The sequence below is a fragment of the Mastigoproctus giganteus genome, chromosome 7 (genome assembly GCF_048544385.1).
Source record: "Mastigoproctus giganteus isolate SK-2022 chromosome 7, ASM4854438v1, whole genome shotgun sequence".
Lineage (NCBI taxonomy): Eukaryota > Metazoa > Arthropoda > Arachnida > Uropygi > Thelyphonidae > Mastigoproctus > Mastigoproctus giganteus.
The window spans coordinates 127,819,851-127,846,142 of NC_143581.1; the positions used below are offsets into that span (position 1 = coordinate 127,819,851).

A 26,292-nucleotide genomic window follows, 5' to 3' on the forward strand; every position below is an offset into this window, starting at 1 on the left:
GATTTGCTGTAATTTCCAATTGTGCCTGAGAACCTGTGGCGAGATTAGGGTGAGGTCATCGGCATAGGCGAGGGTCTGAACTTCGCCAGGATCCATGTTTAGAAGTTCATCGAGGACATAATTCCAGAGCAGGAGTCCAAGATCTGATCCTTGCAAACAGAGCTATCGTAGTCCACCAGAAGGGTGGACTACGATAGCTCTGTTTGTGAGATAGCTTGAGATGACACTGTATAGGTTGTCAAGGAGATTTGCTCATCTGAGCCTGCAGTGGATGCTCGGCCACCACAGGGTGTCAAACGCCCTTGCAAATTTGACAGATATAACCAGTAGATACTTGCGATTGCAGTTTTGGACAACTTCGGCAATGCATTCGAGCGCGTTTGTTGTTGATTTTCCCGGTCTGAAACCAAATTGGTTTTTGGCAGGTAGATGGGTGGCATTGTAGTGTATATCTGTTCTCTGCCTGAGGAGCTTCTCATAGACTTTACTCAGAATGGAGAGGAGAGCAATAGGTAGGTAGGAATCTGGAAAATCTTGTTTTGGCAGTTTTTTAGTATTAGCTTTATGCTCACTGCTTTCCTCTGTAGGAAAGCAAGCATTTTGGAGGCGATGATTAAACAGGTCAAGCAGGAGGTACAGGGTGTATTGTGCCACTTTTTTAACAATTTCAGTTCTAGCATATCTAACCCAGGTGTCTTTTTATTTTTTATTATTTTCGGCTATTGCGTTTGCTAATTCTGTTTCATTGAAAGCTTCCTCAGTCTGTGCTGAGTGGTAATTGTCATTGTCGTGACAGAGTTGCATTTGATCTGGGATGTTGCGATCATTCAGCTTCTTGAAGATGGTATCCAGGATGTTCAGAACAGAATCTTGCCAGGTGTGATTGGTGCCTCCCTGGGGGGATTCGGGTGGAAGGGATCACCTCACCTCTGAGGTTTGTTGGTGACGACGACCATGTAGACAGTGCCCCATGGGTCAGAGTTACCCGTTGTTGAGACCAAGTGCTCCCAGGACTGATGCTTGCACTGCTCGATCATGGCGGTGTAGGCATTCCTTGTCTCCCAATATTGCTGTCCGAGATGTTCAGTTTCTGCAGGGAGCCAGGTTGTCCTCGCCCGTTGGAAGGCTCGTGTTTTATGATTCACCTCTTCTGAGTGCCTATAGTTCTCTAGATCACCATGGGACTGCTCCCGGGAGAGGGTTTTTCTTTTTAATAGCTGCGTCAGCCACTTGTTTGATTGCTTTCATGATTGCATGCTGATGATGGTCAGTGTCCTGTTCTTGCAGGTTTACAACTTGCAGTTCTAATTCATTGACAATGATGGTCTCTCTAAAGTGCCCCCATCAGCCTTTTCCACAGTGTATCGGTATTTCTGTTCTAATGTGGTTTACAGATCTGTTCAATGTAAAGGTGATGGTGTGGTGATCCGAGGTGGTCCAACCCACCTGCACAGTCAAGTTTGAGAGGTAGTGTGCAAAGGAGCTTGTTGCCAAGGTCATGTCCAGAGTAGCTTCCCACAGGGTGCTAGAAATGGTCAGAAGGTTGTTCAGTTGATTAATTACTTCTATTCCACTGCTGACCAAAAACTCCCCAAATTGTTGTTGATTCCTCTACGATCAGGGGTTTCACTAAACCAGAGGGGGGGTGGAGCGGCAGTTGACATCTGCTGAGACAAGTATCTTGGCACCAGCTGGATTCATGATGACTCTCTGGAGGTATTGGGTAGCCGGCAGTATGTCTGCCCTTGGTCTGCAGTAGAGGGAGGTTACATAGCACTCCCCAGTGAAATTATTATGTGGGCGCATGCTGCCCAGGGAGAGCAGAGATGTGTGACCTTAGCAACTGTAAGGTTGTAGTTAAGGACCACCACGGATGCCCATGGTGTCTCACCTTGATAATCTTGTGTGATAGGGGGTATCTCCCTGACCTTGTCAGCATAGACATATGGCTCCTGCAGCAGAAGCAAATCGTAATTTTCCTCTTCAGTCTTTTGTCTTAGTTGGGCAGCAACTGCTTTTGCTCTTTGTGCATTGTGTTGAAGGAATTTCAGTTTGTTGTGATTGTAGGGTTTAAGTAGAGTTCCCATAATCTATTCTGAGTTGATATGCACTTTTGGCCCTGAGGTAGACTGGGCACTTGTTATCATGTAGGGAGTGGTTGTGTTGCATTTTTTTGGTTGGTTGGCCGAAGTGGCAACACCTAAAACACTTGGGTACTGTCACGTGGTCTCTAAACGATGTGACCCCCAGTTTATATAAACTCTAGTGCAATGTGATAGGACCTGGCATGCCTCCGTAGCCAGATGGGCAGGAGCAGCAGTACATAGCACATGCTTCTTGATTAGACAGGGGTTCGAGCCCGTCACCACCAAATACAGAGGATGCGGAAAGGTCAGGGAATGACAACTGCATATCCCGGAGCAATATGGCCTTAGTTGCTAATGCTCCTAAAAACCAAATAACAACAACAACAACAACGACCACCGCATATCCCCGGAACAATATGGCCTTAGTTGCTAAAAACCAAACAAACAACAACAGCAACAGCCATGCCTCTGTGGCCAGTTCCACCACTCAGTTGTGGGAGTTTCCAATCCATGATTTTGTCTGATACTTGGGAGTAATTAAATCCTTTGGGTCTTTATCTGAGAGGCTCCGTCAGAGATTCCTTTGGCACAGCTCTTCCTTCAGGGTATTGGGGTCAATATCCTTGTTCTTGTTGAGAATTAAGATTTATGGTTCCTTGTTCCATGGTGGTTCTGCTGAGAGCCCTAGAGTGGGGATTTTTTCATTGTTGATTTTTTTCGGCATCCTCTTTGGAGTCAGTTTCTATGATAACCTCAGCGGTACGGGTTTTCCTGATTGACTTGATGAAGGTGTCATTAAATAGGTTGGCTATGACCAATTTCTTAACTTCCATGCTTGTTTTGGGCGCTTCTGGGGTCACTGGTTTGAGTACCCCCAGATGAAGCTTGGGGAGAAGAGTTTTTCTTTTTCTCGGCTGAGTCATGTCCGGAAGTTTGGTTGTGTTTTTCCTCAGCACATCGGCAAAGGTCAAAGCATGCTGTGACATTTTCTTGCTCCACCTTTGAGGTATACCACCAGCTTTGCCATAGCCTTTTTGTATTCGATGTAGGTCTGCTGCAGGATGGTTTCTAGTTTTGTCCATATAGTTACAATCTGGGCCCTGAAGCACATTGTTACCCTATTGTTCTGATCTTTCATCAGGTCTTCCAATTTGGTTCTGAGCTTTAGAGTTTTCTCAGGGACAGTGCCCTCTGGCAGGGAAGGATCCAGAGGGGGGTGACATTGGTTTTTTGTGATCCTCAGTTAGGTCAGTTTGGAGAAGGTTGATGCGCTGCTGGTCTTTAAGTTTCATTTGTGAGTGGATTTCCCACTCTGATTTTGGCACAGTCAGCTTTTTGTTTTTTCTTTTGGTAGATGGGGTGTCCTGTGTGAGTGTATTCCACATCCTCATGCTGTTCAGTCACAGTAAGTTCCTCATTTTGTGTCTGCTGTGAAGCGATGGTAGCTTTTTTTGACTTCCCCTCCATATTTGGTACAGTTTGGATGACTGAGTAGATATCGGATTATCAGGGTGTGAGTCAGTTCAGTGTACAGTTCTCCTTAGGAGCTGTAGAAGGTGACCAGTCATATGTCTGTGTGACAATTAGAAGCAGAGCAGTCTGTCTGCATTCAAAAAGGGGTTCCCCTCGAGAGAGGTGGGTGGGAAATACCTAGATGTAAAGTTTCTCCTAGAAGGTTGGGACTAATTTCCCCTAAGTTTTTCAGGGGTGCAGAGAATGATTATGATAACATCATTATACTCATCAACTTGTTCTTCCCTCACACCCACCATAGTAATGTCTATTGGGTGTGAGGGGAGAACACAAAAGTCATGATTTCCTCTATAATATCACTTAAAACACAGCCAGGAGATATTGGAACATTGTCTCTGTCCAAGTTTACACAAGAGGTAATCCTTAAGCTAACATATTACATTCACACAGCATATCAAAAAACTTGGGAGTTATCCTGGGTTGGAACTGGTCGTTCACTCAACATCTAAAGTACGTACAGAATAAGATTAAAAATTATGCAGCCATGCTCACCAGAGTTACATGCCAAGACTGGGGGCTGAAAAGGCACACCATGGTGATCCTCTATAAAGCAGCAGTCATCCCAGAAATTATATATGCCTCTGGCACCTGGTACCATTAGGCCTCAACCATGGTAAATCGCCGACGGCTCAATATTATACACTTATTGACCCTCACCTGAGCATGCAAAACAGTGTCAACCGACGCACTGCCAGTGATTACAGGGGCTCTCAACTCGAGGTGACCCGCACTGGCATGCTGCAGCAGCTTGGATGGGGAAAGGTTACACATACCTGGACTACACAACAGATCCGACAAGTAATCAGAAAGCCAAGAAGAACAAGCTTCAAATCTACCTGCAATCAATCTGGAAACAGCACTGGACAAACTCTGACAAGGGGGAAGTCACACGAAAGTTCCTTCCAAACCTGGAGCAAGTTTACCCAAAATGTCCGACATGGTTTTGCCCTGGACTGCTTGTAACCTACCTCATTACAGGATATGGAGTGATCCGTCACAAGCTTCATCTCCTTGGAATCAAAAACAACCTGCGTGTGCCTGTGACTTCCCCTAGTCTTGGGACCACCAGATCCATGAGTGTGAACTGTATGACGACCTACGTGCCCAGTTGATCACGCAAGTGCATTGCAACCCTAAAGACCAGGAGCACCACCTGCTGGAGGATGGGACAACCTGCAAAGCCTTAACTGAATTTGTCCAGAGCCTATACGCTAGATGACTAACCTTTCCACTGCCTGTAAACCTAGAACAACAAGGACAAATGTAGTACTCCACGAACCCCGAACCCGAAAGCTCCATGACCCAGTGGAAACTTATAATTCCAAGCAATGCCAGACTACTGGGTTTGGACCATAAAATATCCCAACTCACCTCAACCACACTCAATTCCTTTCTGCTGCAAATTGACTCACAGACGAGACATGGCTCCTAAGTGCAACCTCCCAACAAAAGACTTAGCATAGCCTCCATGCACAACTTACGACTGGGACTTGCATCCTGGATTAGCGCTCCATTCTCCCAAACATCTACCCATCGACAGAATTCACCCAAATGGCAAATAAATCCTACACTTCCAAATATCCATGGATGGGACGTGGATCCCATGAGCGACTACTCAACAAATGACCTTGCATTGACTGTACTGTATGGACCTGGACTTATTGATCCTACATTTCCAGCATCAAATGGACCCAGAATTGGTTTGGGAATCCTGACTTACAGACGAAGTGAACACTGAAGCGACGAGCATCCCTCTACACAGTATCCTATGGATGCCAACATCTGATCTAACTGGACAGGACCCGGCTCCCACGAGCAAACCCCAAATAGGTGGCAAAACTTGGCCCGCATGGACATCAGAGAACCCGGACTTAAATCCTGGAAGAGAATCAATCCTACCAGTCTATAGCAAATGCCACATAGACAAATCGCAGTCTCACTGCACGCAGTGACCTATTGGCGGCCTAAGCTAGCTCCCTTGCCTAGCTCACCTTTTCTCCTCCTCCCGTTTCTTCACCGTTTCTTCCTCGCTCCTTTGCCTGGAACTAAGCTAGCTCTAGGCAAAGGAGCTAGCTTAGGCAAAACCAGTGATGGTTTTGCCATCTCCCCTCATTGTGCCACACCCATTTTCCCCCTCTGGTGTGGCATGAGTATGCCCCACTGTAATCTGGAGCTGTCTTTCCTATTGGCTCCATGATCCTCCTCCCAGTCTTCAGTCCCCCTCCTCCTTTCTTCCTACCAGTCTTCAGTCCCCCTCCTCCCTTCTTCCTACCAGTCTTCAGTCCCCCACTCTACCTACATCCAAGAGAATGCCCCCCACACAATCTAAAATATCACCTTTGCCCACTACTTTGATGGTTCTGCCTTCTCCCCCCACCTGTCACCCCCATTCTTTTCCTCTGGTGGGGCATGGGCATGCCCCAATGTAAACTGGAGCTGTCTTCCCTGCTGGGTCCATGTATCTTTCTTCCTTGCCCCAGTCTTCAGTGCCCCCACTCTACTAGCACGCAAGAAAATGCCACACACAATCTAAATTAAACTATCTAAAATATCATCTTCACCCAATACCGTTCGTGAATTCCCGCATTTTTACACGATAGCATAACCTTAGTGTAGTATAGTGCATAATATAATATTGTCAATTAATCAGTAAATCTATTAATCTTGATAAACTTTATTGTCAATTAAATTGTACTTTTAACTCTATATATATATATATATATATATAACGACTTAATCGTAACAAATAATTAATACATATAACTGTTTTGGGATATAACTTAAGGATTTAATTTTGTTTTGAAATTTTATTGAATTAAATCGGAATCATGACTCAGACCAGAGCAGCAAAGCAAAAGGCTCAAGCTAATGGGAGTGCTGTGGTTCAGGGGAGAAATGAGGGGGGCAGTTGCCCTCTGAATCACAATCTTTTAAAATGCACTGTTTGCTTGATGTTTACCGAGCAGTCGGGTACGGGACATGATACTGCCAGGAGGGATGTCTTTGTGTGTGCACAATGTAAGGAGTGCAAGGAAATCAGGCGACAACTCAGCGTTGTTATGGGCCTTTATGAGAGCTTGAAGGACAGGGTGGATGCCCTCGAAGGAAATAAATTGAGGGGCCCATCAAGCTCTCAGCCGCCCACATCAACGCCAGAGCTTGCACTTGGTCATCAGACAACACAGAGGCAGCCCCCTAGGCAGAATGCGCTGGTCCCACAGGAACTAGTAGTTGTTGGTGACTCTATTGTCAGGGAAGCGGGGAACATGCTTTGCAAAAAGGATAGGTGGAATAGGACCAGGGTATGTCTGCCAGGGGCAAAGGTTGATGACGTTGTAGAGTGGATATCATCTTTTAAGGGCACAAAAGGTGATATATTTGTACACGTTGGCACTAATGATATTAAGAGTAGGAGACCGGCGGAATTACTTAGCAAGTACAGGTCACTGTTGAAAAAAAGCCGTGAATTAGGGTTGAATTTGAAAGTGTCTGCAATTCTGCCCAGACACGATAGGAGGGAGTATATGATGAGAGCCTTGTCGATCAATTCGGCCCTGGAGGGATTGTGCAAGGCTCAAGGGATAAAATTTTTTTCAGCCTGGACTGTACTTGTTAACAGGAGAGATTGCTTCTACAGGGATGGGATACACTTAAATAGAAAGGGTGCAAGAATTTTTGCTGATGCTGTCGAAGCAGAGTTAGGTGGGTCGGAAAACTGCTAGTCGGGGGGATACAAGGACTAATAGATTAACAGTAGCCACTGGCAGAGGTGGAAGTGATTCTTGCACTGCTTCTATTGAAATGAGCAGAAGCCTGAAAAACAAGATGCAGGATATTTCAGAGACTGCTGGGAGTCATTGCGGTACAAGTAAACACATGGGTTGTGTTAGGGTAGCCAAGAATAGAAACAGGTGCATGTATACCTGCATGTACACCAATGCTAGGAGTTTGGTAAATAAATTTGATGAATTTGAGGTATTGCTCAAAACATCAAAGGCAGATATTGTTGGGATATCAGAGACGTGGTGTCACACAGATATAAGGAATGCGGAACTGGAATTTGGGGAATACAATGTGTATAGCAAGGATAGACAGGACAGGAGGGGAGGAGGGGTTATGCTATTAGTTAAGAAACACATAAAGTCCAAGGAAGTTAAGCCAGTCGACATCGATGGACAGGGCAGTGTCGAGTCAGTTTGGTGTGACATAAGCATAGGGAAATCAAAATTGAGAGTAGGAGTGTGCTATAGGCCTAATGACTCTGATGAGTAGTATAATACAGGGAAATAGAGTAGGCCAGTAAATCAGAGTCTTATAATGGGGGATTTTAATTTCCCAGATATTGACTGGAATTTGTGGGTTATTCACTCGCACACTAGCAAGGCTTTTGTGGATTTATTGGATGATTGTTTTCTACATCAGCATGTTCGTGAAGCAACAAGAGGGAGCAATACTCTTGATCTGATTATCAGTAGTGATTCTTCATGCATTAAGAATCTGCAGATAAATGAACCACTAGGTGGCAGTGATCACAGTGTGTTGAAGTGGGATTTACTCAAGGAGGTAACTACCATCAGAGGTAAAGGGAAGGGTTTTTGTTTTCGTAAAGGCGACTATGATGGTCTGAGACAGTATTTAAATTCTATACAGTGGGACCAACTGATGATGTTACCAACAGCAAACTCAAAATGGGAAGCATTCAAGGAACTAATCTTGGAGGCTACCAGGCTTTACATACCAACTAAGAAATATTGTTCAAGGTTTAGGCCTAAATGGTTGTCAGATGAACTAATGAGACATGTGGCAGAGAAGAAAAATGCATGGGATACATACAAATTAATGGGTGACATGGAAGCCTATGATAGATATAAGTTGGTCTGTAACCAAGTCACAAAGGAGATTAGGCAGGCAAAGGCAGACTACGAAAAATCCTTGGCAAAGGATGCAAAGAAAAACAGAAAAGAGTTCTTTACCTATTTAAACTCAAGTAGGAAAGGGATGAATCAGATTGGTCCACTGGATATTGATGGTTCAACAGTTGAGCATCCTGCTCAAGTGGCTACCAATCTAAACGAGTATTTTGCATCAACATTCACGCATGAGGAGTTATTCGGGAAGGAGAATGATGTAGGTAAAGTAAACATTGGCAGTGAGCTGGATGATTTTGTAATAACTGAGAGGAAAGTGGAGGAGAGATTGTTGAGGATAAACATAAAAAAGGCACCTGGGGTGGATGGGATCTATCCAGTTATATTAAAGGAGGCAGCAAAGGAGGTAAGCAAACCCCTAGCCATAATTATGAGAGCTTCTTTGGACTCAGGGGAGGTACCCATAGACTGGAGATGTGCAAATGTAACCCCAATTCACAAAGGAGGATCAAAGGCTGACACAAGTAATTATAGACCTGTTAGTTTAACTTCTGTTCCAGGTAAATTAATGGAGGCACTGGTTAAAGAAGCACTGCAGGATCATCTAGACAAGAATTCAGTTATAGCTCAGACGCAGCATGGTTTTGTTAAGGGCAGGTCTTGCCTGACCAATTTGATTGGATACTATGATGTAGTCACAAAAGAACTGGATGCAGGGAATAACTTTGATATTATATATTTGGATCTTAGAAAGGCTTTTGATACTGCACATGGAAGACTGCTGCACAAATTGGAGCAGTGTGGCATTGGAGGCAAATTGCTGCTATGGATAAGGGGATGGTTGAGTGGCAGAAGACAGAGAGTGGTAATCAATGGACACTGCTCAACGTGGACTAATGTTATTAGTGGAGTTCCTCAGGGTTCAGTGTTGGGTCCGTTGTTGTTTTCGGTGTTTATGAATGATATTGATGATGGGATATCAAGTTTAATGTCCAAATTTGCAGATGATACAAAGGTTGGCAGGGTTGTTAAGGACACCACTGACGCTATGCTGCTGCAACAGGATCTGGAAAGGTTGAACAGATGGGCTGAGAGGTGGCAAATGAAGTTTAACATTGACAAATGTAAAGTACTACATATGGAAAATAGTAACCCCAGAGCAATGTATCAACTCTGCGGTACTACACTGACAGTGGTGGAGAATGAAAAGGACCTGGGGGTAATTGTGCAGGCAGATATGAAGTTCTCTGAGCAGTGCAGACGAGCTGCAAGAGTAGCTTATGGTGTCTTGTCAATGATATACAGGAATTTTTCTAGCAGGGATAAGGAGGTGATTATTCCCTTGTATAAGGCAATGGTTAGGCCACATCTTGAGTACTGTATACAGGTCTGGAGGCCTCATTTCAAGAAGGATGTAGAGCTGCCGGAACGGGTACAGAGAAGGGCAACAAGATTAGTGAATGGAACAAAGGGTTGCTCTTACGAAGAAAGGTTTAAGTTTTGCAAATTACAGAGTCTGGAGACTAGGCACCGGCGAGGTGATCTGATAGAGGTGTATAAGGCTTTGAATGGTTTGAGCATGCTCAATGCCAATGGGATTCTTCATCTTGCTCAGAATAATCAGCTCAGATGGCATAAATTCAAATTGAGGAAGGACGGATGTCGGATAGATGTGCGGAAATTTGCCTTTGGCCAGCGGGTGGTTGGTTGGTGGAACCGACTTCCATCACTTGTTGTTGAAGTTGATAGAACAAATTTAAGGCTCAACTGGACAGGTATTTCGAGCGAACGGAGGGGTGAAATGGGAGTGGTGTGTTTTTTTTGTTTTTTTTGGCTGATGCTGAATAAGCTTGCTTTCTTGCATCATATGCCTCTACTAATGCTAATGCTTTTGGCCTTCCATTTCTAGTGCCTCCCCACCACGTGAGCACATAATAATTTTTTTTTTTTTTAAGATCCTAGCCACTGACATCTTAGGAAATTAGGTGGCAGGACCTGCCAGAGTACAACTAAAACTACTGGGTTTCCTGGTCTGCCTGCACGGGGCAAAAGTGGGGCAAATTGGGCCTCAGCAGGATCCAGGGGCTAAATGATCAGATGAACAATGGTACATGACACTATCATGTACAACATCCACACACTTTTAAATCTCTGGAATTTCCAGTAAACTGGCACATCCATCACAATGCAAGCAACACGGAGACGTTGAGGGGGGGGTCCCCAGGTGCCACTTGACACCAAACATATTTTACACTAGCTTCGTACTACTTACCACTACTTACAAACCCTCTTATGACCACAACTACCCTTGATGAGACAATGATTAGAACTACCCTGGATGGGACTTTGTCCCATGAGTGACCCATAGCACTGTCTGCTGGGAAAAGGCCACTGTTCTATCCACTACCATACAACAACCTACCCTAGACAGGAACATGACAGTAAGTGATTCTCCTCAGCACCAAGCAACTGAAAACTTGATGACAGACTGAGTGCTAGCCGCAACCTCAAACCTAGAACAACAAAAACAAATGTAGTACTCCCCACACACTGAACCTGAAAGCTCCATGAACTGCAAGGACCAGACTTGTCTCATGAGTGAACCACAACCCTAGCTGTCTAGAACCATTGGCAATGACCAACCTGTAAAGAGAACTACCACCATAGACTTGACCTCAATGCAGCTCTGCTACCAACACCTTAGGCGATCTTATACCTGTGCTTTCTTGCACGGTACTTTCTTTAAACTTTCCGGAGGGAGAGGAGATGGTTTCACTGTCTCCTCCACCCCCCCCCCCACCTTTTCCATCTGGTGTGACATGGGCCTGCCCCACTGACCACAGGGGTCACCTCCTCTGTCTACCCTTTCTTTCCCTCCCTCAGTCTTCAGTCTACCCCTTACTCTGTTCACTTTCGCAGCATAAGCCCCACAGTCTAAATTTAAAACTTTCATATTCCATTGTACAAGTATTCCTCTCGGCCTTTAACCCTTTCAGTGCTCAATCCTACAGTGTTTTTTTTTTTTTTTTTAGCTCCTAGCAGGACCTGCAAGGGTACTTATTTAAAATACTGGTGTATCTTGTCTGCCTCCACAGGGCCAAGTGTGGGGAACGGTGGGCACCAATAGGTGTCTATTGGCTAAATGGGCAGATGAACAACGGTACATGACACTACACTTAACAATATCTATACACTTTTAAATCTCTGGGCCTTTACAGTGTACTGTAACATACAACAATGTATACTATGTGGAGATGGGAGAACCCTTGGTGCCGTCAGACCCTAAACACACTTTACACTTATAATAGCTTTGTAAGAAGTAAAGAGATCTTTCACAAGCTGCCTGTAGTTGCGAGCTTTCTACATTTCCTGGAAAATGAGTCGAAACATTTCGAAAGGCTTTCCACACTGATTTCTCACTATCACTAAGGGCACATTCGAACTGTTCGTCTTTAAAAAGTTGCTTTATTTGTGGACCAATGAAAACACCTGCCGTAATATTTTCTGTACTAAGTCTTGGGAATTTCTCTTGCAAGTATGTGAATGCAGGACTGTTCACTTCCAAGCCTTCATGAAATTTTTCATGAACCCCCAGTTGGTTGTGGAGTGGTGGGGGCAAAACTTTATTTGGGGTCTACCAGTGGTTCAAATGCTACATTCTTCATTCCAGGTGTTAATGATATTCATTGTGGCCAATTCCTCTTCTCGTAGTGTATATTCTTGGCACAACTATCCCACTTGCAGAGAAAGCAACACTAAGTATTGTTGCTTACTCGCAGAGAAAAGCAACAATACTTAGTGTAACCCTTAGTGTAGTCCTAATAAAATGACGATTACCTTTAAATCACCACATATCTGCCACTCATACTTCTGGTAGTGTACATTTCCAGTAAACTGGCATTTCCAGTAAACCTAAGAGGATGTTCTCCATGTTTGTGGACGGCATATGCAAGAGGTATTGAAGGCACCATAGTTCCATTGTGTAATAACACGCCCTTAAGGCTAACCTTAGAAATATAATATAAATGTCGCCATTCTTTGGGAACATGCATTGTGTTCATTGCTGCCATAAACAGTGAGTTCACTTTCTGTTTGATAGAATTTATCATAATCTTTATTTCGAGTACGAAATGTTTCACTTTTACAGAATGATCTAGAAGATTCCCCTGTTGTAGCCTTGAGACCAAAAGCTCTGCCTTATTATTCAGCAGTTTGGGATCCCTGACGAGGTCATTCAGGCCTGACATAACCAAGTTGTCAGGAACGCGAGTGCAGTAGCATGTGCTCTTTGAGTGGACTGGGGTTCAACCCCGTGGCTGCTAAATATGATTATTGTTTGTATTGATGATTTATTGTAAACTCTACTGACTTAGTGGTCGTGCCAGACTATGAACAAGAAGAATTAAGCTCTCTGTCTGTGATCTTATGTGGTTCAGAAGAATAAAGGTTTGGACAAAATGGTGGATTCCTTGATGTGGACATCTACTGTACTTCTTTGTGTATATCAAGTTGATGTTCATCAGTATCTTCATCAGAGTGTACAGAAAAATGGTCAGGTGGTTCAGGAATAGGTAGTACTTCACTGTGAAGCACGGAGTGAATTGCAGATGGTATATTTGGGTACATCACTGTTCACTTTTTCCTTCATTGTCATCCCTTTTCTAATAGGAGGCGTCATACAGAAGTAACAGTCTGTGACGTGATTTGTTGGCTCTCTCCATATCATGGGCACTGTGAAAGACAAAACTTTCTTTTCGATTCACTCGCTCATTGAGTTTGATGAACAGGTAGTGCAGCATATGTGTGGAGCCCAGTTCTTGTCCTGGTTGCCTACTTTACACCCAAAAAGTAGGCCTTTTTTATGGCTCGAGTTAAGGGACACTTTTTTGAAGCTAATGTGACTTCTCCACATACATAACAGAAGTAATCTGGACTATTCACACAATTACGGGGCATATTAATTTTACACAACACAAATACTGCTCAAAAAAATAGGAATCTCACAGAGAAAAACCATTAACTGAGAATAAATCACTCAGTATTTATATTTGAGGATTACTGCAACAGAGTTGAAGACGCATTAGAGGCAACAACTTATCATGTGATGCAGAGCGAAGCAACAGTTGCAGAACATGTGATAAGAGTGTGGTGGTACTGAAACTGCAGTGCTGCCATGTGTTTTGCTGAGAGCTTAGCGTTAGTAGAGGTATACGATGCAAGAAAGCAAGCTTATGCAGCATCAGCCAAAAAAAAAAACCGCTTCCATTTCACCCCTCCCTTCTTTCCAAATACCTGTCCAGCTCAGCCTTAAATTTATTTAGGCTATCAACTTCCACAACAAAAGATGGAAGTCTGTTCCACTAATCAACTACCCGCTGGCTAAAGGCAAATTCCACACATTTATCCTACAACTGTCTTTTCTCAATTTGAATTTATGCCCTCTCAGATTATTCTGAGCAAGAGGAAGGAAGAATCCCATCAGCTTAGTTGATAATGTAGAGTAACTCGCTAATATGAGACCCCAACTGTAATTTGAAAACAAGAGCCAGTCAACAAATTTTAATGTGATTTTCAGGTTCAGCAACATGAAATTAGTCAAGATTGAGTATTTTGTTTTTGTAACATTTTATGTGTTGACCAGTGTTATAGATAGTTTATAAAACATATTATGTGAACAAATACACAGTGCATTGCCAGTGAAAATCTTCAGTTAGTTAACGCATGCCAATTTGTATTTAGAAAACAAGACTATTATGATTTTTATTATTTTGTTACAAGAATCTGAAAATTTGTTTCTTATATTTAGGTGTTAAATGGACAGTATGTATTTGATAATACATACCTTAACTGTATCAGCCAGCACATGGATAAAAATATGGTATTTGGAAGAATTCCTCAACAGATAGCTTTAAAAGTTAAAGCAACTTTTATAGCTGTTAGGACTGTACTAGATGCCTTGTCAAGTGGCAAAAAAGTTATAAATGAAACAATGAATGTAAGTAAAGCTATTCTTTATTTTGTGTAATAAACCACCTAGTGGATCCAGCCTTTGGATTTAATAGAGAGAGAGAGAGAGAGAGAGAGAGAGAGAGAGTAAAATATTTTAGCATAAATTTTGCTGTCTGTACTAATCTATTTTAATTAGAATTTGCTGTTAAAATTTTTTTACAATCTGAGTTATTCTGGACAGGACCAAAACAATGGCCCCAAGGTGCCAAGAAATCTGTGACTGAACATCTGTTCCTTTACTGTGATTCTCTGAGAAATTGTATTAGTTCCTTTACATTCTGGTTTTTATTAAATCTTCTTATTTGACAGCAATTCTTCTTCTTCCTAAAAGGTACTTGAAGAGAGCAAGAAAGGAAGGTTACTTTTCTTACTGTTTGATTTGTAGTTTTATTACTAACCCTACTCTTCACTTTGCCATATTAAGCACTGCTCCTAACTCCCCTTTGACCAAAAACCTGGGCTGGCGACCCCTCCTCTTCCCAGGACTAAAATGTGCCAACTGGGTCTTCAAAATTTTCTGCCACTGGAGCATATGGGCACTTATCCTATCATGACTTTTTTGTAATCCATTTTTCATAATTCATTTTGTGATAGACCTATTACTAACCTGGTCCATCAGATCTTTAAAAAGGCTTCTGCTGGGAGTACTTTGCTTAAACAGATACAGTTACTTTGATTAAGCTATCATGATATTTCACTTTCCCGTCAAAGTCACCCCTCTTCTACATTAAATACCTCAAAAGAAATTATAGCAGATTGGGAATTACTAAATGTGATAAATGAAGAATTAGTGAAAGAATTGCAAGAGAAGAAGGTCTATGTGCAAAGAGAATTATGACCAAAACTCTACATCTTTTAGTATAAAAAAGGTAGAGTTTTGGTCATAATTCTAAAATTATACCTCTTTTATACTAACTTCATTACATTAACACTGGTAAAAGTCAGTTATCTTCAGCCCATTTGACTGTATATACCAAATCCCATGTGTTGTTATAAGTCAAAAATTTGGTCTTGTTGCCCGCACACACACCACTTGGAGGTAGCCAGACTGCCCATTATTCTCTGGCTGGTCTCTGCCAGAGTTGCCTGAACTTACTGGACAGAGACAAAGTTAAAAAAAAAAAAAGAAAGAAAAAGTCAACGTTAGCTCCATGGAGGATCCGTGAATAACATCTGCCTCTAATTGATCTTGCTGGCGTTTATGCTTATGACTCTCTCTTTCATTCTGCTGCCGATGCTTTTTTGGTGCTTGCTTTTCAACGTTAGATTTGTGACTTTGTCAAAATCTTTGAACACGTTTAGTTGATGTAGCTTTCAACATTGTCACAACTTAACTAAATGAAACACAACTGCACTGCTCGACAAATGCAAAGTAACTGAATGAAGTAGTTACTTTAACGAGTTGTTCAACTCTTGAAAACTAAAAACCCTATTTGAAATGTATTTATATATCCTTGTAGACTCTCAAAGGGCAACAATTTTGTTGCTCAGTTGTATGCAACTTGTTGCATCACTGCATTTATTCCATACAATTGTTTTCTTGGGTGCATGCATTGTACTTGTTGCACTGCTATTGTGAGAGTGACAGTAACTAAGGCGCAACGGCAAATGACCAAAATGTGAACTCTTTAGTTTTTTCGATAAAAATGATATTTAATATCAAAATTTCTAATAGTTTCTTGTATATTCGTTGACGGCATTATATACCCAACAAAATAAGTATAAATTGTTTATGCTATTGTCTATTAGTTTTATAACAGCGATTAGACGTTTCACTTTTCGTGACAGCCTGAGTACCATAGGGTACCCCCAGCATAGACATTATTCACGTCAAAAAAGTAGAGTGCTGGGGGGGATACAGGGTATACAGAAGGGGAAGTAAGAGCGAGGGGGTGAAGACAAAGGCATCCCCATTGGAGCATTTGTTCCACTAGGTGGAAGGAAAAGGGGAAAAGGACAAACAGTAAGGGAGCCTTCTGTTGGGCGTTTAAGGTGTGATGATGGTTGAAACCATTGTAGTCCCACTCTGTTTGGAGAAAGGGTCAGCAGATCCTGCCCAACCAGGAGGTTGGGTTTGCATGTTATCATCCTATCCTGCAGGATTAGCATATCCTACCTTGACTGATGTCAGGGTTTGCAATCTCAACCTGGAACCCCAGGGTTAGCAGATCTTACAACCAAAAAATACTACCCAACCATAAGGTTGGGTTAGCATGAGCATGATCCATAAGCAGAGTTGTTGATATCAATTTCAGGAGTGAGTCAGACCCATGGATAGTTAGTCCATGTGAGTTGGGTCTAGTCAAGCCCAAGAGTTGTATCAGTTCAGTAGTTTGAGGTCCTGATGGTAATATTGTCAGTATGTAGCCTTCAAGAGAAAGTTTCAGGTGGGAGGTGTATCTTTTTAAGCTTTGGTACTATTTCCATTCAGTGAGTGCGTGATCAAGGTTCTCCTCCTCACAAAGAGGTCCTGGGGGAAGCCCATACTCATCAGATGTGAGCCCCTTTCATGGCATTCTTTGTCATAAACTTCTTGTAATCTGCCTTAGCATGCCTAACCTCTTTTGTGATTTGATTATGGACTCATCATCATCATCATCAGCCATTTTCAATCCACTGCAGGATGAAGGCCTCTCCAGCAACTTTCCAGTTCCTTCTGTTTTGAGCACTGGCCATCCATTTTCTACTCAAAAACTCATGAATTTCATCTATCCATCTCTGCCTTTGTCTTCCAGGTTTTCTTCTAGCTCCTCTTGGGTACCATTCTGTTATTTTCTTAGTCCATCTGTCATCATGTCTTCGAGCTATGTGTCCTGCCCAAGACCATTTTAGTTCTTTAGTTTTGATAAGAATGTCCTTTACTTGAGTTTGCTGCCTAATCCATGTGTTTCTCTTCTTATCTAACAGTCTGATTCCCAATATAATTCGTTCCATTCTTCGCTGTGTAGTTCTTAGCTTCTCTTCCATTCTTTTGGTGAGTGCCCAAGTTTCACTTCCATAAGTCATGGTGGGGAGTATACGTTGATTCATTATTTTACGTTTCAGACAAACTGGGATATTGCTCTTCAGTATGTGACTATATTTCCTGAATGCTATCCATCCAAAATTTATTCTTCTCTTGACTTCCAGCCATTTATCATTATTACAGCTAATAACTTGTCCCAGATAAGTATATGACTCCACCTTTTCAATTACTGCTCCTTCAATCATTATTTCCCTTTCCGTGGCATACTTGTTCATCATTACTTTTGTTTTAGCCATATTCATCTTTAGTCCAAAATCCTTACTAACTGTGCATAACTGATTAAGATTTTCCTCTAATTCTTTGGGATCGTGGCTAATGACCACAATGTCATCTGCAAATCGTAAATGGTTTAGGTACTCCCCGTTCACATTGACTCCTTTCTGCGACCAGTCTAATCTTCTGAAAGCTTCCTCAAGGGCAGCAGTAAACACCTTCGGAGATATTGTGTCTCCTTGTCGAACTCCTTTCTCCATTTTAAATTTGCTACTGTCTTTGTCTAGTCTAATAAAGGATGTAGCACTCTCATATATTTTCTTCAAAATCATAATATATGGAGTATCTATGCCTTGTCTTTCCAGTGCCCGAAACATTGCCTTATGCTGTATGGAGTCAAATGCCTTTTCATAATCCACAAATGCCAGGCATAATGGTGTTTTATATTCATTTGCTTTCTCCATTAGCTGTGATATTACGTGAAGGTGATCCATAGTTGAGAATCCTGTCCTAAAGCCAGCTTGCTCTTTCGGTTGATTCTCATCAAGTATTCTTTCTAATCTGTTAGTAATGACCCTTGTGAACAACTTGTAGATATGGAATAACAAGCTAATTGGTCTATAATTTCCAATTTCTGATTTATCTCCTTTCTTATGTAGCAAAACTATGATTGCATCACACCTTTTCTAATGCACTTTGTGAAGAGCCTTGCCAGTTTTTGTGTTATATCTCTTCCTCCCAACTTTAACAACTCTACAGTAACTTCATCTTCCCCCGGGGCTTTCCGATTCTTCATTTTCTTCAATGCATGTTCTACCTCATCAGGAAGAATATCGGGTATGTCGTATGTGTTGCTACTTTGCAATCCATCTTCCCCACTGCTGGTATCATTCCATCGCTCCTTGTATAATTCTCTATAGTAGTCTTCTGCTATTTGAATTATGCCTTCTCTGCTGTTTATAAGTACACCATCGCTATTCTTCAGTTTCAGTATCATTTGTCTTTCTGTATTACTGCTCATGGCTGCTGATTTAAATCCTTTGTTTTCCCTTAATGCTTGTTCTACTTTTCTTGTGTTAAATCTTCTTATGTCCTCTCTGAGTCTCTTTCTAATGGCTTTGCATAACTCAGTATACTCAATTTTCTCCCTGTCAGTGTTTTTCTTGCTCTTCATTTGTCGTCTTTGGTTCATCATGACAAGTGTTTCTTGACTAATTTTTTCTTCTTTGGATTTCTGTTTCCCTATAGGTTTCTTGGGCTTTATCACTTTCAAAAAGTTGTAATATTCCTCGTTGATATCTTGGTCCTGAGCAGTCTGCAGAAGCTCAAACTTTTTCTTAAGTTCCAGTACATACTGCTTTTTCTCCTCCTCTGTTATTTCAAAGACCTTTGTATTATTTACTCGAGTCAGTTTTTTCCTTTCCTTTCCTACATCTATATCAAGTGTACATCTTACCATTCTGTGATCACTTCCAACATTTACCTTATTCAGGACGGTAACATCATTCACAATATATCTTCTGTTATTGAGGATGAAGTCGATTTCATTAGTTGTTAATCCATTTGGACTCTTCCATGTCCACTTTCTGTTCACCCTTTTCTTGAAAAAAGTGTTCATTATTGACATTCCTTGAGATTCTGCAAATTCCACAAGTCTTTCACCTCTTTTATTTCTTTCACCAATTCCAAAATTTCCTATAGTTCCTCTTTCTGTGCTGTTTTGCCTTTTTCCAACCTTAGCATTGAAGTCCCCCCGTAATAATAGTGTAGTGGGTTTTCTGCTCATCTAGAAGACTCTCAATTTCAGTGTACATTTCTTCAACCTCTTCATCATCATGGCTCGACGTTGGTGCATAAATCATTATAATCTTTAGCTTGTACCTCTTAGAAATCTTGAGTATTAGTCTTGACACCCTTGGTGATGTACTTTTGATTTCCAAAATGTTGTTTTTAAAATCTTTATGGACCAGAAACCCAACTCCACCTTCACTCCTTTCACTGTTTCCATTGGTGTACAGCAGATTTCCACTTGATAAACTTATAAGTGGTTCATTTCTTCTTCTTGTTTCAGCCAAACCGATGATATTCCAATTCACATTTTCTAATTCCTTTTCCAGCTCTAATATCCTGTCTTCACTGATGAGTGATCGTACGTTATAACAGGCCAAGTTCAATTTCCGTGCATGGCAGCCTGGTCGTACCCAGAGATTCTTAGCACCCTCTGCTTCCACTCTGATCCTCTCGCTGCCGTAAGAGGGAGAGTGAAAGCTGCTGGGGACTGAGGGCCATTTGTATTGTTGTGCTCTCATTGCTGGAAGGTTTGGTCTTTTCCTCTTCACGCTGACCAGGCATCTTGAAGAGAACCACTCTACACGTTCGTTGCCACCTGAGTGACGTAACAGGGCTTATTATCGAGGTGTGCATGAGTGGATTTTAGGGAGGCAGGCCAACCGGACTTCTCCTAAATCTTCTGTAATAGAGAGATATTGGATCCATCAGTGTTTTAGGCTGAGTGTCTGATAACACACAGGATACCTGTTCCCATCTACCATAGGCTGCTGTATCACCAGATAGTTTATATACATCCCTGTATATAAATTATCTGGTGATACGGGTTATATGCAATTTTCTTCTCAGCCACAAGTCTCATCACCTTATCTGACATCTGTTTAGGTCTAGCCTGGAATGGTATTTCTTAATTGGATTAAAAGCCAAATTCTTATGATTACTTCCCCGAATGCTTTAATCTTTAGACTTTGCTGCTCTTGGTAACTTAATTTAAGTAATCTCTTATCTGCACCTGTGATCATGGCTACCCAGAGGGTCCTTTACCTGCAGGTTCTTAATGCATGAAGAGTTGCTGTTGATAGGTAGATCAAGGGTATTGCTTCTTCTCTTCTCTATCATTCTTCTGTAGAAAACAATCATCCAGTAAAACCCAAAAGTCTTGCTAACATGTTAGGTGACCAACCTATAACTTCCAGTCATTATCTGTAAAGTTAAAATTCACCATTCTGTTTCTTTGTATAGATGTTTGTTATATTCATGTTATATTTTATTTTCCCAGTGCTTATGCCACTACAAACTGAATCAACATTGCACTGGTTACCCATGTCAACTGGATGCACTGCCTTAGATTTAATATGCTTCCTAACTAAAAGCATGACTTCAACCCCCCCCCCCATCCTGTCTGTCTTTTCTGTTCATGCTGTACTACTAGTACTCAAATTCTGCATTCCTTATCTCTGATATCCCCACAATGTCAGCATTTGATGACTTAATTAGTATTTCAAATTCATCAGATTTATTTACTGTGCATCTACCACATTAGTGTACATGCAAGTATACATTGGGTAAAGTGCCTGCCTGGCAACCCAAAGGTCGCGGGTTTGAATCCCGCCTCAGGCTTGGATCAAAGTACTGCAAAAACCTTGGGAGGTGCATTATGGCCACAGAAGCCGATGCGCCAACGACTACAAAAAAAAAAAAAAAAGAAGCAAGTATACATGCACCTGTTCTTACTCTTAGTTACCCTAACAGTCCATGTATTTTTCTTGTTTCATAATGATCCACTGTAAGGCTTGATATGAGTCTGAGTCTGAGGACGAGGGTTGCCGGTGCGGACGTGCCTTTCTGCTGCTCTTGGAACAGATAGGTTTTTTCTGATTTATTTTCTGCTTTATTAGTTTAAATTGACCTATTAACTTATTTTCTAGAGTAGCTTTATATTCCTATTTACGGTACTTAAGTTTAAAGTAACGTAGATAGAGATTTTGTAGGTATTACTTAGTATCGGAATGGGTATCAAATCCACGTGTTTACCGTTCGTAAAGAGCCGCAAATTGTTACGGGAAAATTAATCAGTAAAATCTATTAATCTTGTCGAACTTCATTGGCAATTAAATTGTACTTTTAACTATACATATAACCACTTAGGTTACGTAACATAAATAATTAGTAAAAATAAATAATTAATACATAATGATACGGAAGTTATATAAAGGGATTTCGTAGATAACACTCGTTACTGAAACATAAATATTTCGTAGATAACACTCGTTACTGAAACATAAATATTCGTAGATTTCGTAGATAACACTGGTTACTGAAACATAAATATTTCGTAGATAACACTCGTAGATTTCGTAGATAACACTCGTTACTGAAACATAAATATTTCGTAGATAACACTCGTCGATTTCGTAGATAACACTCGTTACTGAAACATAAATATAGCGTTATAACTGTTTTGGGATACAAGTTTAGGATTTATTTTTATACTGAAATTGAAATTTTATTGAAAGTAAATCGAAATAATGACTCAAACCAGAGCAGCAAAGCAAAAGTTTCAAGCTAATGGGAATGCTATGGCCCAGGAGAGAACTGAGGGAGCCAGTTGCCCTCTGAATCACAGCCTTTTAAGATGCACTATTTGCTTGATGTTTGCGGAGCAGTCAGGTATGGGACACGATACTGCCGTGGGGGATGTCTTTGTATGTGCACGATGCAAGGAGTGTAAGGAAATCAGGCTACAACTCAGCGTTGTTATGGGCCTATATGAGAGCTTGAAGGACAGGGTGAATGCCCTCGAAGGATTACAAGTGAGGGGCCCATCAAGCTCTCAGCTGCCCACACCAATGCCAGAGCTTGCACTTGGTCATCGCGCAACACAGCGGCAACCCCCAAGGCAGAATGCACTGGTCCAAAGGGAACTAGTAGTTGTTGGTGACTCTATTGTCAGGGAAACGGAAAACATGCTTTGTAAAAAGGATAGGTGGAACAGGAAAAGGGTATGTCTGCCAGGGGCAAAGGTTGATGACGTTGTAGAGTGGATATCATCTTTTAAGGGCACAAAAGGTGATATAGTTGTACACGTTGGCACTAATGATATTAAGAGTAGGAGACCGGCGGAATTACTTAACAAGCACAGGTCACTGATGAAAAAAAGCCTTGAATTAGGGTTGAATTTGAAAGTGTCTGCAATTCTGCCCAGACACGATAGGAGGGAGTATATGATGAGAGCCCTGTCGATCAATTCGGCCCTGGAAAGATTGTGCAGGGCTCAAGGGGTAGAATTTTTTTCAGCCTGGTCTGTACTTGTTAACAGGAGAGACTGCTTCTACAGGGATGGGATACACTTAAATAGAAAGGGTGCAAGAATGTTTGCTGATGCTATCGAGGCAGTGTTTGGTGGGTCGGAAAACTGCAAGATTGGAGGGATACAAGGACTAATAGATTAACAGTAGCCACTGGCAGAGGAGAAAGTGATTCTTCCACTGCTTCTATTGGAATGAGCAGCAGCCTGGAAAATAAGATGCAGGATATTACAGAGACTGCTGGGAATCATGGGGGTACAAGTAAACACATGGGTTGTGTTAGGGTGGCTAAGAGGAAGAGCAGGTGCATGTATACTTGCGTGTACACCAATGCTAGGAGTTTAGTAAATAAATATGATGAATTTGAGTTATTGCTCAAAACATCAAAGGCAGATATTGTGGGGATTTCAGAGATGTGGTGTCACACAGATATAAGGAATGCAGAACTGGAATTTGGGGAGTACAATGTGTACAGAAAGGATAGACAGGATAGGAAGGGAGGAGGGGTTATGCTATTAGTTAAGAAACTCATAAAATCCAAGGAAGTGAAGCCAGTCGACATCACTGGACAGTGCAGTGTCGAGTCATTTTGGTGTGACATAAGTATTGGGAGATCAAAATTGAGAGTAGGAGTGTGCTATAGGCCTAATGACTCTGATGAGTATAATAAGAAACTGTACAGAGAAATAGTGGGCCAGTAAATCAAAGAGTCTTATAACGGGGGATTTTAATTTCCCAGATATTGACTGGAATTTGGGGGCTGGTCACTCACACACTAGCAAGGCTTTTGTGGATTTATTGGATGATTGTTTTCTACATCAGCATGTTCGGGAGGCAACTAGAGGGAGTAATACTCTTGATTTGATTATCAGCAGTGATTCTTCATGCATTAAGAATCTGCAGATAAATGAACCACTGGGTGGCAGTGATCACAGTGTGCTGAAGTGGGATTTACTCAAAGAGGTAACTACCATTAGGGGTAAAGGGAAGGGGTATTGCTTTCATAAAGGCGACTACGATGGACTGAGACAGTATTTAAATTCTATACAGTGGGATCAAGTGATGATGTTACCAACAGCAAATTCAAAATGGGAAGCATTCAAAGAACTTATCTTGCAAGCTACTAGGCTTTACATACCAACTAAGAAATATTGTTCAAGGTTTAGGCCTAAATGGATGTCAGATGAACTAATGAGGCATATGGCAGAGAAGAAAAATGCATGGGATACATACAAATTAACATGTGACACAGAAGCCTATGATAGATACAAGTTGATCTGTAACCAAGTTACAAAGGAGGTTAGGCAGGCAAAGGCAGATTACGAGAGATCCTTGGCAAGGGATGCGAAGAAAAACAGGAAAGAGTTCTTTACTTATGTAAACTCTAGAAGGAAGGGCATGAATCAGATTGGTCCACTTGATATCGATGGGTAAACTGTTGATGACCCTGCTCAGGTAGCTAACAAACTAAATGAATATTTTGTGTGGACGTTCACACATGAGGAGTTATTCAGCGAAGGGAATGCCAGAGGTGTATTCAACTCTAGCAGTAAGCTAGAGAATCTTGTAATAACTGAGAGTAAAGTGGAGGATAAATTGTTAAAGATAAACACAAGAAAGGCACCTGGGGTGGATGGGATCTATCCAGTTATATTAAAGGAGGCAGCAAAGGAAGTAAGCAAACCCTTAGCCATAATTATGAGAGCTTCCTTGGACTCAGGGGAGGTACCCATGGACTGGAGAAGTGCAAATGTGACCCCAATTCACAAAGGAGGATCAAAGGCTGACACAAGTAATTATAGACCTGTGAGTTTAACTTCTGTTCCCGGAAAATTAATGGAGGCACTGGTTAAAGAACCACTGCAGGATCATCTAGACAAGACTTCAGTTATAGCTCGGACACAGCATGGTTTTGTTAAGGAGAAGTCTTGTCTGACCAATTTGATTGGATACTATGATGCAGTCACAAAAGAACTGGATGCAGGGAATAACTTGGATATTATATACTTGGATCTTAGAAAGGCTTTTGATACTGTTGCACATGGAAGACTGCTGCACAAATTAGAGCAGTGTGGCATTGGAGGCAAATTGCTGCTATGGATAAAGGGGTGGTTGAGGGGGAGAAGACAGAGAGTGGTAATCAATGGACACTGCTCATCGTGGACTAATGTTATTAGTGGAGTTCCTCAGGGTTCAGTATTGGGTCCTTTATTGTTCTCTGTATTTATAAATGATATTGATGATGGTATATCAAGCTTAATGTCCAAGTTTGCCGACGATACGAAGGTTGGCAGGGTTGTCAGGGACACTACTGACACTATGCTGCTGCAACAGGATCTGGAAAGGTTGAGCAGATGGGCTGAGAGGTGGCAAATGAAGTTTAACATTGACAAATGTAAAGTACTACATATGGGAAACATCAACCCCAGAGCAACGTATCAACTCTGTGGTACTACACTGACAGTGGTAGAGAATGAAAGGGACCTGGGGGTGGTTGTGCAGGCAGATATGAAGTTCTCTGAGCAGTGCAGACGGGCTGCAAGAGTAGCTCATGGTGTATTGTCAATGATATATAGGAATTTTTCTAGCAGGGATAAGGAGGTGATTATTCCCTTGTATAAGGCAATGGTCAGGCCACACTTAGAGTACTGTATACAGGCCTGTAGGCCTCATTTCAACAAGGATGTAGAGCTGCTGGAATGAGTACAGAGAAGGGCAACAAGATTAGTGAATGGAACAAAGGGGTGCTCTTACGAAGAAAGGCTTAAGTTTTGCGAATTACAGTGTCTGGAGACTAGGCACCAGCGAGGTGATCTGATAGAGGTGTACAAAGCCTTGAATGGTTTGAGCATGCTCAATGCTGATGGGATTCTTCCTCTTGCTCAGAATAATCACCTGAGAGGGCATAAGTTCAAATTGAGGAAAGACAGATATAGGATAGATGTGCGGAAATTTGCATTTAGCCAGCGGGTGGTTGGTAGGTGGAACAGACTTCCATCCGTTGTCGTGGAAGTTGATAGCCTAAATAAGTTTAAGGCTCAGCTGGACAGGTATTTCGAACGAACAGAGGGGTGAAGTGGAAGTGGTTATTTTTTATTTATTTATTTTACTTTATTTTTTTTTTTTTTTTGGCTGATGCTGCATAAGCTTGCTTTCTTGCATCAAATGCCTCTACTAATGCTAATGCCCCCAACACCTTGCTTTCCAGGCATCTGCCTGTGGCCCTAGTTAATGTATTAACCCATGTATCCACCCTCAAGTTATCAGTTTTCCAACCCACCATTGCCTCAATAGTATCAGCATATATTCATGCACCCCTTCTATTTAAGTGTATCGTATCTGTAAAAACAGTCTCTATTGTTAACAAACAATGACCATTTAACATTGGTAATACATTCTACTGCATATGGTTACAGTAATCCCTGAATGGTATATAATTTTAGTGATACCCACTTGTGTTG

The 26,292-nt window shown here is 41.7% G+C and overlaps 1 protein-coding gene across 1 annotated transcript in view; it reads left to right on the forward strand.

The window, feature by feature from the left end:
• LOC150083189 (glypican-6-like) overlaps nucleotides 1-26,292 on the forward strand; it is a 303,750-nt gene that overhangs the window by 76,139 nt on the left and 201,319 nt on the right. The window contains exon 4 of the mRNA XM_090378424.1: nucleotides 14,295-14,483. Coding sequence (XP_090234550.1) covers nucleotides 14,295-14,483 — 189 coding nt within the window. The remainder of the gene's footprint in view (nucleotides 1-14,294; nucleotides 14,484-26,292) is intronic.